Consider the following 12155-nt stretch of genomic DNA (forward strand, 5'->3'; position numbering starts at 1 on the left):
TTTGCCAGAGGGCTCGCAGATGGCGCGCGGGTGTTTTGCGACGTAAAGCCCAGGGTAGTTAAGTTTAAGTTGGGGTAGTTAGGCTTAGTGATTCTCGTTTATGGTGGCTAAAAACAAGCAAAGTTGAACTCCCAACATAGGTAAGGTGTACATTGATAAAATTAGAAGAGCGTGTCAACAACTACACCTTACCAAGAAGTAAGGTGTAGTTGTACAACGGAAGGCTGGTTTGAAATAGTAGGTCTAAAACGAATGTGTTCTTCAGAATCAACTGCTGCTCGGCAGAAGGGAAATTCGTTGGGAATGCTGCAGTGACTTAAAACGAAAGAAACACATAAGAGGACGAAACAGACGACATGTGTTTCTTTCGTTTTAAGTCAATGTAGATCACGAACACGCTCAAGTCTTTAAGAATGCTGCAGTTTTTCTACTTCTTTAAAACCATTTTTGCAGTGTTGTCATGCACAGTTAGTTAGGGTGGGGGGACAAGGCATGTGTATGCCCCCTCTGAAACAGCCGCCACTGGGCAGGGCAAACACTGGCCGGCGGCACCCAAGAGATACCTAACGTCCCTGGATATGATAAAACATCGAGGGACTTTAGGGATACCAAGGGCACCGCCCCCCAGCACTGGGCATGGGGGGGGGTTTGGTTTGCTCTCCCACTGAGAAACAAGTTGGTACGCTACTGTATATATTGCAGAAATAAGTTATGAATCTCCAAATGCCCAGTCTCTGCCCAGATGTAGTGCTAACGGTCAGGACCCGGTGTCAAAGTTCCACAGCTTGCTTTTGTTGCACTAAAAAGATTATAATCGATTTCCAGAAATTTTTAAGAGTCGGTATAATGGTGGCCACCAAACCCCAAGATAAATATTTTCAGCCCAAAATAATGCACTCCCTTTTCCTATTGAAATTTTTGTGCCTGTACCTGTACCTCACAAATAGCATAATGGTTTAATTCTGAACATTTGGCATCTTGTCTGGACCATGAGTTCTACATTTGGGCACTGAGCATTTGGCGATGACTAGTTTATTTTAGGGATGCCGCGAATTTTTTTAGAACTGAAATTTCGACTATCGAATCAAGCGGTCCGAAAGATTTCGAATTTTCGAACTTTCTATAATGTAAAATTCGACGGAAGTTGAATTTTTTGAACTTGTTAAACTAAGAAGTTCGACGCTTTTCGAACCGTCAAACTTATGACGCTAAAAAAATTTGATCCTTTTCGAACTTTCAAACTTATTACGCTGCAAAATTCGATGCTTGTCGAACTTTCGAACTTGATAGACCAAAAGATGTGATGATTTACGAACTTTTGAACTTCTTGCACTAAAAAATTCGAAGCCTTTCAAACTTTCGAATTTCCTGCGCTAAGGAATTTGATATATTTCAAACTTATTTATCAAGAGAATTCGAAAAGTTTCGATTTTAGAATCATGACATGTCAAAAGTTCGACGAACTTCGAACTTTTAGGGTAAAAGTTCGACGTTTGTCGAACTTCGAAAGATCGGTGGACGGTTTCATTTGAATTCAAGTAGTGTGGTACATTCGTAATTTTTTTTTCTCAAATTTTTACATGCGGTGCTGCTTTCCTTACGAAAGACAATGTTGTTTATTTCAATGTTCTGGCATGCTTAGTTTTAAAGAAATAAATTCCCGAAGGGGTGAGGAAGGACGACAGTCTTTTTACGATTGTCGCTTGTGCCATATTTGAAGCGCGCTATAACCGAAGCTATTTATGGTAGAGACGTTAAACTTTTTAAGAATGATCTATGTATAGCCTAGGTAAGTGTCGTCTTAAGATGTGATTATCGTTATTCAAGATAAGTTTCGAAGAAATGTCCAAACATCTATCTACGGGTAATTATGCCCTAAACTTGTTTTTTTTTTGTCTAAGTTGTTTGATGTATCGCATTTAAATTAACACTACAGACAGTACATATCATTGCCCTCTGCAGAATACAAAATAATGTATGTATTGTTTTTTTCACGTTCAGGAATAAATTAACTCATGGGAAAAGATATATAATATTGTTCAAGTTCAGCACGTCATTAAAAAATAAACATTTGTTTTTTTCGCTTTACGTTCTTGGGACGTGTTTCTTTTAGCCTGAACACATTTTGGTAGGAGAAACTTGTTTCGAACTTCTGAGCCTCTGAATATGCAAGTATAGAACATTTCCGGCGGGTTCTTGGTAGTCTTTTTTTTCTGCAGCTTTTTATCCCCGCATTTATTGTTATGTTTATTTTTATTTATTTTTTATCAATGGCACAGTCATTTAGGTAGAAAAGACATAGCTGTGAACTTCCGAACCACTAAGCATGTGACAAGTAGTGCCTTCTGACAACAAGTTTTCGAGAATGACCATCTACGCGATCTTTCTTTAGCAGTCCGAAATATCTGGAAGAAAAAAAGGGGGGCTGCAGCCCCCGCCCGTGTTTTTCCTCTTCTGATGCCACTTGTATGGTAGAACGCTCCTCAACCTCGATTTGTGTCGGCTTCTGTGCTTTTTGCGAGGCGTTTCCTCCGTCCCGGAAAATAAACCTATAGGGCAATTACAAACTTAATTTACTATATGCCAGCGTCACTTGGACGGCGTTCGATCGGATTACTACCAGCGTGCAAGGGGTAAGGAGGTAGTTTGTTAGGTCGCTTCAAGGTTTTTCTGAGCTTAAACCTCCTGCCTGCCCCTGGCCGTTTCGAACTGGATGAGTATCGTAAAACAGTGCATCACAATTACTGATCTATGGTCACACATCACTCTGCACTGGCAAATATTCCAGCACATCCGAGACACTAGTCGTCTCATTGAATTGCCACGTCGTCTCATTTAATTGCCTGACCCAACTTTGTGGAGTCTAAATATCACACCCCAACTTTTCTAAACCTGATTTCGTGAAAACTAGTGAGTCGTGAAAACATTATTTGAAACTGAAACTGTGGAGGAACATGAAAACCGGACTTCAAACTTTGAAAACTTGAACCTAAAAAAAAAATTCAAAATCATGGGAAAGTTCTTTTCTTTTTTTTTTTTTGAATTTAGCATTAAAAGAGAATCGAAACCTTCCAACTGTATGTAGAAAAAAGTTCGAAATCTTCAAAATTTAATTTTATAGAAATTTGAAGCATTCAAATTTTATATCCAAAGAATTTCGAAATCTTTGAATTCCAGATCCTAGGAAATTCGAAATTTTCGTATATCTCGAATTAGAAGGTAGGAAAGTTCAAAATCTTTGAATTCATCGAACTGACAAGTAAAAAAATATTTGAAATATTCAAACCTGAAATTTTGGAAACCGTGAAAGCTTCCAACTTTTCAAATTCGAAACTCCACTGTGATCGAAAGTTGTAAATTTTTCGAATTCGAACCTTGGTCGGTACGAAGATATCGAAAATTTTCTAATTCGAACCTCAGTTCGCTTAGAAAATATCGAAACCTTTTGAAATCGAACCTAGGGTGGTTCGCGACATCCCTAGTTTATTTGTGTGGTGAACAAACACTACATTCTTTTTGGGGACACGCTGTACTTAAAAAAATGTTCCACCAAGGTGAGCTTTAGAAAAATATACCTACCATCCATTTCCAGTGTTGAGAAGTTCTTTGTACTTAAAGTACTACTTCAAATAGGTGTAGAAAACTTGTACTTTACTTGAAGTACATTCTCCAAATATGTGCTTGTACTAAGGTTTTTTTTTGTTTTTTTTTCTGCTATTTTTTTAGGAAAATACAACTCTCGACTTCAAAGTATATTCCCTAAATTTGGTCTTGCTCAATTTGTATAACAAAATGCTGCTTTGTCAACTCTGATGAAATACTGGAAGGGATATCCTACTTATCAGAAACGCAAACAGACGACACATCACTCAGTTTGTTCTGGGGAAAGCTTTCCTATAGATTTTCTATCTCTCGCCACTTCTCGCTCAGTTAGCGAAAGGGAGGAGGTTAAAAATATTAGGAGAGGACAATTAATCATAACATACGACACTGTGGTGCAAAAAACTCTAGGAACTTTCCAAGTTAAAAAAAAGGATGACAGAGGAAAACATCTCAATGTTTTGAGACGTCCTCTTCCTTTGTCTCTTCCTTTGTCTTTTCCTTCGACTTGAAAGTTCCTAAATTTTTCCGCACCAGTCTCAGGTGTCACAGTACGATTGATTGTCATGCTCTCACGCCCGCACACTGTTTTTTCGTTAAGGAGAGGACACTCCTCTACAAGCGTGAAAGCTAATTGGGGCCGCTGTCATGCTCTCGCCTGGTGCGTTCAACTTCCTTGGGTGCAGCAAGCCAGTGCAAGCGGCACCAAAATCAGAAGTCTGAGGGAGTTCTGAATTTGGCACCCTTTCTCGAAATAACTACTTTATGGCCACTTGACCTTCTAATATTCACCGCCATTTTCGAAAATAACCATTGCACCTGGCATTACCCCTGAAACAATGCAAACCAGTTAAAGAATCGCCATACAGGGGAATGAAAGGGCATCATGAAAGGTTATGTTAAAAGGTACTATTGTGAACACTAATAGCTGCAACATGCCAGCGGCGGCCGTTGCGCACCCCTAGTGCCGCATAGCAGGTGCAGTCCAAAACTCTGCGCATGCGTCGTGTGGCGGACTCTCTCTTCGCACCTGCGGGCACACCCTCGCTTTGTCGTCTGCTAGGCGTAGAGCAGACGACGACACAGCGTCATCTGCCAATGTTTGCTGAACACGGTTTCATGGGCGCCTATCTAGGCACAAATCGACTATCAGCTGTCTCTGTTCGTTTGATATACTCGCCATAATGAAGTGGTGTCAAACTCATACTAGGCAGGCAATGTTTATTGGGACAGATTGCAGTCATAGTGGCATAAACCCTGGCTATGTTTCTTGTTGTTTGGTTTTGCTTTTTTTAGAAGCATTTATGCAAAATGCATGTTTCAACAATTCACGCTCGCAAACCAGCATAAATGCAGCAGGTATGATTCAGAAATAGACCGTCAACTGCAAGTTTGACTGAGGGAAACAAAGTAATCTACCGTGCTATATGCAATTAGTTGTGATGATTATTCTCAGTCAGGCGGATGCATATCCGCGAGTCGGGTAATCAACTACCGCGTAAGAGGCGACCACGAAACCGTGGGCACCTCTTACATGGTGGTTCGCTGAACACTAAACCGTGTTCAGCGAACATTGGCAAGTGCTGAGACATTGTCCGCCCCGCGCCTAGCAGACGACAAAGCGGAGTTGTGCTCGCTGGCGGGAGGAGAAAGTCTGCCACATGGCGCATGCACGGGGTTTCAGAAGGCGCCTGCTATGCGGCGCTGGAAGTACGGGACGGCCGCCGCTCGCGTGTTACAGCTAAAAGAGTCTGCGATAGTACTTGCACACGACTTTGAAAGTACATTCTATTTATAGTGCTTTACTTCCACGTACAGTGCACCCAGTGTACTCACTAATTAACTTGAAGTATGACCTCTCGCATTTACTTTGAACTTTACTTAAAGTATTTTACAGATGCACTTTACCCAAAACTGAATCCATTTCATACTATTAGTCAAAAAGAACACACACACCATGACTGAAAATTGGTTGTATTTCGTAAAGTTTCGGTATATAAACATGCAAAAACTGGTCACACACACTTGAAAAAATTCCAGCCCGCACCGTCGGCAAGAAGAGCCCATTCCAGCTCCGAAAAAAAACAAAAAAAAAAAACACAAAAAAGTATATATATATATATATATATATATAGTATCAACAATACTCTACGAAAATAAAGCTACACAGAGCGAGCAGACGCAATGTCAAATGAAAACGGCCGGCGGCGCCGTCTTCAAATTTCCGCACATTCCACCGCGCAGGGTTGTTTGCCGAGAGTAGTCGTGTAAAAAAATGTATAAACCTACTATACAACTATAGAGTGGAAGGAATGTCAACCATTTGGCATGTGTCAGAGTAGGAAAGAGTTGCGTCCAGTTACACATTCCTAAGGGCAGAGTCGTGGTCGCACGATGCCGCACCGTCCTTTCCGGAAGCTATGATGTTTGTTGCAAATAAAGCACGAGTGATTTGATTAGAGAGCATCATTCTCATGGCTCTTGAGCATTTCCGGCTAACCAGTCGTCGGCCCGACACAGAGTTTAAGTAAGTGGGCCGCCGTCATGCGTACAAAAACGATTCCTTCGGCGTTCCTGCAGTTTTCGATGAGACATTGAGTACTGTCCGAAAATGCACACGTCACTTTCTGTCGCTTTTTAGTAAACGCGAGTAAAGGAACGACGTACAGGCTCGAAGCGAAGACAGACACATGCAAACTACACATCAGACGTCGCTTTACACAACGAGACGTCGAGTCTCGCACTTGTTACATTAGGGGGTTTTCCGACATAAATTATTTGATCTCGGGAGAAGGAGGAGGGGGGGGGGGGGTCGAAAGCGTCCGACGTTGACACGTAGTGGAGATTCTGAAAAAAATGATTGCAAAGCGGAAGACGAAAAGACGTCCAGAAAACAAAAAAAGTGTCGGCATGGTGCAATACTGCCAAGAGTGTATTGTGCCTGCGTTAAGCTAGAAAGTCTCTTAAAAAAAAAATTTATGGTACAATTCACTTGGTCGATGCCAGTTCACTTTATGTTTACATTCGCTAGATAGAAACAATCTCGGTACGAATAATAATCTCAGATTTCGTCGTGTCTTGGGGAACCTCCACAGATGAACACGTTCACATGCCTGAGCCGACCGCGTCGCTCATACTGTGCGGTTGACTGGTAAAGCCGAATCCACCGACGAAAGAACTGTATTCCCCCAAATACACAAACAATATTTGTTCCTGAATCTCACCACACCTCACCGAGCACAGAAATAGGCTAAAGATCTTACGGCGGCACGGTACGGTTACCCGAATCGCTCAAGGTAGTCCAGTTCTGGCTGGCAGCAAGATTAGACGGTAGTAGCCGATTTGACGGCGGCACTGCTCAGCGATGTGGGCACATTATGTCGTAAAATGTTTCAACGGTAAAATATTTCCGTCGCCCGAATACAGCAAGCGTTTGTTCACTAGATGGTGGCACAGCAAAGCAACGGCAAGTAGTACTGTAATGCTGTCTGGAGACAAGAACGCTGCTCAGCAAATTGGTAGGAATATTGCGTCGCATTACCACTTCCTCGAATAAAAGTTGGGCTTCGCACGACAGAGGTCACGCTGGCAAAGTCATGTCGGATGGCGGTAACATTCGGTCGTATTTTCCCGGCAGTACCGTTTTTCCAGTATGGCCACGTCGTCGAGCACTCTCGACAGACTTGTACTCGGCACCTACTATTTCGCGCTGTGTCGTCGAGGCTGACATAGCCTCCACAGTGCTGCAGCCACGCGCTTCTGCGAGAGCACGTGCACGTGACAACCTTTCGCATTTGCAAGTGGCTTTGAAAGTGTTAAAGCACTGCAGAGGCTATGCTATAGCCTCGACAACGTAGCAGGAAATAGTTAACGCTAAACACAAACAGCCATCTCTGCAGGGTATCGATATAGCTAAACCGAGACCCGATACTTCCACATCAGCTCACGGGTACTGGTCAGAATTGCGTTATGGGAGCAAGAACATATTACCACCACAAAAAAAACCCAAGAGTCAAAGAAAGAAAAAAAAAAAGTCACGAGAAAAACAAAAAAACAACTAGGGGTCGGGATGAAGGGAGGACGGTCCGCTTCCCCGGCCGCGTTGGGTGGGGGGGCCGTAGCCGTAGCCGGACGGCCGGCCGTGCGGACGTCTCTGCAGACGGTTTCTAGTATTCCCAGAGGGTGGCCTGCTCGGGGTCCGCAGCCCCAGCCTTGAAGGCTCCGTTCTTGTCCGCATTGAGGTAGGATCCGTCGGCCGTCTTGAGGCACAGCCGGGACGGCTCGCGCAGCTCCACGTAGAAGCCGCGGCAGTCGTCCGCGTCGACGGACACGGAACCGTCCTCCGCGACGCCCCAGTACTTGCCGTTGTTGCCTGCGACGGGAAGGAATGGTCACGTGTCGCGAAACAAAACGGATGCGCGCGTTGTGCTGGAGCGTCGCTTCCTCCTAATTATCCCGTCAATGGTGTGAGACGAGGACAGTCAACACGCGCCTCGTGCAGAACGCAAATTCGTCTGCTTCTTTTGTGCAAGTTGTAGCTATGTCAGAATGCCGAGCTTCGATCGACTCCGATAAGGATAGTGGGCAGACCCTGAGGCACCTTGCTTTGAGGTCTACCCACTATCCTTTGACTGGAGCCAATCGGAGCTTCGCATTCTCACGTTGTCAAAACCCACGCGTACGAAGCGGACAAACGTTTTGCTCCAAGTCTGACCTTACCGATGCTATAACGCGATGGGGAGAATCGAGCAACGCCAAAAGTGCGTTGTCGCGGTGCCCATCGTCTTGGTGCGTTTACTTTAGTCGTCTAAACCAATCGGGTGTGGTGAATGCCCCGCGATTCTGCGCTTTTTCCGTGCACGACTGGTCTAGCCGGCGATGGTCGATGCACAAAGACAACGAGAGCCGCGACGATCCACTTTTGGCGCCGTTTGACTGGCTCCGATGGTTTGTGCTGTCGGCTTTCGTCGGCCTCAGCAACCTCGACGACCCCTGCTGTGGATTTCTTCCTGCGAAGCTCAGCCCTTTCGCACTCAAAAACAGCTCCCGATTACGGGTTTCTTCGCTTTCTCCCGGTTTCAGCGAAAAACCTTTTAGGGATTATCGGCAGTACACCAAAAACGCAAAACTATGTACTCTCGTTTTACCTTACGGTAAACTGCGGCAGACGCTACGAGCCAAAACAAAAATGGCAGCGAGCTTCATTTCCTAAATCTCTATACTGCACAAAACGCACCACTTAAGGGGGTTCAATTGAAAATTTTTTATAAGACATTAAACAGTCGCTTCAGGGGGGGTGAAGAAGAAACTATGTCATCTAGTTAGTGGGAAAACTGAATTTGTGCATACATCCATGACGCCACGCTATGCAACGTCGATTTTTTCACTAAATAGAGGGAGCAGGAGGGGGGGGGGGCTGATTTGGTGCATACGTTATGGGACATCGAATTCCCACCGAATTTAGCGGAGGAACTAAATTGGTGTATGGTTCATGCGACGTCAGTTTTCCTGCTAAATATAGTGGTGGAATTGAATCGGTGTCTAAAAAGGGACACTACCCCAAAAAAAAAAAAAAAATTCTGCAAGAAAAGTTGATTTTGAAAAATGTCATACTTGCATCCACCAACATCTAGAGAGTATTCCCAGAGAGTTTTATTTATTTATATTTTATTTTTGTAAATTATTCTCGGTCCACCGACGCTAAAGAAAGGTAGAGGTTGGAGCACTTTGAACACATTTTTCTCCATTTCACTTTTTGGCATAAATTTCACTTTAGGAAAACCATCATCTTGTTATTACGTAACTTGGATTCATTTTTATGAAATTTTCTGGGTTGAAATTTTAAGGGGAAGGTAACAATAAGCTTATATTTTTTATTTTTGTAATTTTTCATGCTCAAGAACTAAAATTTTGGACAAAAGATCGAAATCTAAAAAAAAACAGTATTTATGTTTGTCTGGGTTTTTTGCCATGAAAGATGGTATAATATAGAAATATAGCTCCATAGCTGTCTGGTCTGAACTGTCTTAAAGCAATATAACATATGAAAACAACAAATTCATAAGTAATTTCAAAACAATAGTTCCCCTTTCATCTTTGAACATTTGCAATTTTTTCCGTACTTCACCCAGGTTAACGAAATTTGGCAGAAACATTCTCAATATTAACGGAAACAATCCCTGTAAGAGTCATTTAAATCAAACGAGTGGTTCAAGCATTCACTTCTTTGGGTAGTGTCCCCCCCCTTAAAGGGCAACTCCGCTTCATTTTTGATATTTAGAAAACTATGTAGACCTCTTCAGTATCATATAGGAAGACCCCACGTCAAATATTACGATCTAATTCCGTTTATTTATTTAATAAACTGGCCGGCAAACCTTCAAGCGAGCCAAGTCGCCGAAATCTGCCAACTCTAGCGTGCGGCGCGAGGCGCAATCATCAGCGCAGTCAATGCCACGGAGTTGGAGCGGCCAACGTTGAGCCACTACGTCAGAGGCATGTACGTCATTCTCACGTTTTGCTTGTTTTTATTTCTCAGAGCGAAATTCAACAATGACGTCATGAGTTTCTCCTCCCGGTGTTGGCTGACCGGGCGTTCACGTGATCACCGTAACACGGATGCGCTACTTTGCGCTGCCCTGCGCGCTTATCGGTCTGTTTCTCCGCTCCCCTTTTCTTTCGTCTTTTCCCTTCCCCCTCTCACCCAGGCCATCACCGTCCACGCCACGCAAAGCGACCTTCCCGCGTCCAATAAAAAAAAAGAAAAAAAAAAAAAGAAAAAAAAAAAAAAATTTGCCCGCGTCGCGTGTCCTGTTTCTCGCTCCCTCCCGAGCGTCACAAGACCACGTGGTTCGACGTGACGTGCATGCCTTTGACGACCCGAGACCGATGTTGCCTGACGCAACCGAAGTTTCGGTTTCGGTATCTGCTGATGTTTAAATTAGGATTACACAAATATTATTCCACATTTCGCGAATCCGAAGACGTAGAGTTGTTCAGTGGTGCTTTGTGAATGTGAATCACATGGAAGCCTAAATTTTTCGGAATTGAGCGGAGTTGCCCTTTAAGTCACATGACATCGATTTCCCCCGCTAAATCTAGCGGGAAATCCAGAAACGAATGGACGGACAGACCGACGGCACTTGGAAAAGCGTGTCTGGTGCGTACCCTTAAGGAGGCAGACGCCCCGGTCCCCCCGCTCCACGTGCACCACCTCGTAGCTGGCCCGGTTGCACTCCAGCTTGGGCGAGGAGGGGCCCTTGCGCCCCACGAAGCCCTGGTCGCAACGCAGCACCAGCACGGGACGGTTCACCAGGGCAAAGTGGAACTTGGCCGCGGGGTCCCCCGCCTCGCAGTTGGCAAACAGGTGGCCGCTCTTCTTGGCCCCCACCAGCTTCCCGTTGTTGGCCACCAGGGTGAGGCTCCCGTCAGCCTGCCAGCACAGCTCAAACAGGCAGTTGGATGACCTGCAAGGGCAGAGCTCTGCAGTCAAGGCTAAGAATTGCGAGCAACCTTCGTCTCCAAGGACCTACAAAGCGTGAAGTGCGTGACTTCTGATGCAAAAATAATTTCTGAAAAAGAAAAAAAAAAAAAAAAAAAAAATTGGACTCTGAAAATCAAACCTTAAAGTGATTTAATACAAACTAAATGTCACCGCCGTTCGGGTTGAGCTTGTTTAGAAGACATTAAACGGTGCTTTCAGAGAGTGAACAACATAGTGTTTATTGATTTCCCCGCTAAATTTAGTAGGGACATTGATGATCCGTGACCTGATATCAAGTGATGTCAAGGTGCGCGTGGCACCGTGACGTGACACAAAAGTGTCGGGTCACACGAAGTCCATTTTCCCACTACATTTGGAGGGGAAATAAAATTTTATTTTGTCCCGAATGACAATTGATGAGGTGACAAACGAACAAACAGATGCCAAACTTTCAATGGGGCAAACTTGTACCCAAAACGAAATAGAAGGCTAGCATCGCAAGCATCGATGGCAGCGTAACCCGCAGGATCGAGCACCGAGGCAAGACTGACTCCGGCTCAGCATGCGGAGCCTTTCCTGTACACACGTGAGCTTCTGGAACAGTCGGGGTACAAGGTTTGGTGTGCAGAATATTCGGACCTCGAACAAGCAGCAGGGTTCTCGAATTTACCAGAGCGCGACATTTACGTAAAGAACGAAAAGGTACTTCTGCTAAAAGGAACCGAACCTCAACTTTTTGCATGGGAGCCAAGCACGATAACCGTTCGGCCACGGACGTGCTTGCTCAGAGACGTATGTGGCATGATAAGTCAGCCTTTTGTGTCATGCAATGTGGTGACGTGTGTGTGACATTACAATGTGAAGTCACGGTGCTCGTGAAACAACGACATCACGTCACCCAATGCTGCGAGACATCGGTTTCCCCGCTAAATTCAGCAGGGAAACGCATGGACAGATGGACGGACAGAGAAGCTTTTGAGAGTATGGGGATTTGTTAAAAAATATTCAATGCTTTAAATCGTCCTTGCTGTGGAGAGGTTTCACAGTGAAGAGTTCATTGCACTACTTCCTT

General features: G+C 44.3%; 1 protein-coding gene across 2 annotated transcripts in view; it reads right to left on the reverse strand.

The window, feature by feature from the left end:
- Positions 1-5558: 5558 nt before the first annotated feature.
- The window catches only part of LOC8028588 (protein singed), a 68094-nt gene continuing 61497 nt past the window's right edge, over positions 5559-12155 (reverse strand). For both annotated transcript variants that reach the window (XM_029993868.4, XM_042294623.1), the window contains exons 7-8: positions 10768-11066; positions 5559-7972 (exon numbers count right to left, since the gene is read on the reverse strand). In XM_029993868.4, the coding sequence (XP_029849728.2) occupies positions 7767-7972; positions 10768-11066 (505 nt within the window). In that variant the 3' untranslated portion in view covers positions 5559-7766. The remainder of the gene's footprint in view (positions 7973-10767; positions 11067-12155) is intronic.

This window comes from Ixodes scapularis, unplaced genomic scaffold, assembly GCF_016920785.2.
Source record: "Ixodes scapularis isolate PalLabHiFi unplaced genomic scaffold, ASM1692078v2 PGA_scaffold6__148_contigs__length_123643588, whole genome shotgun sequence".
Classification (NCBI taxonomy): Eukaryota; Metazoa; Arthropoda; class Arachnida; order Ixodida; family Ixodidae; genus Ixodes; species Ixodes scapularis.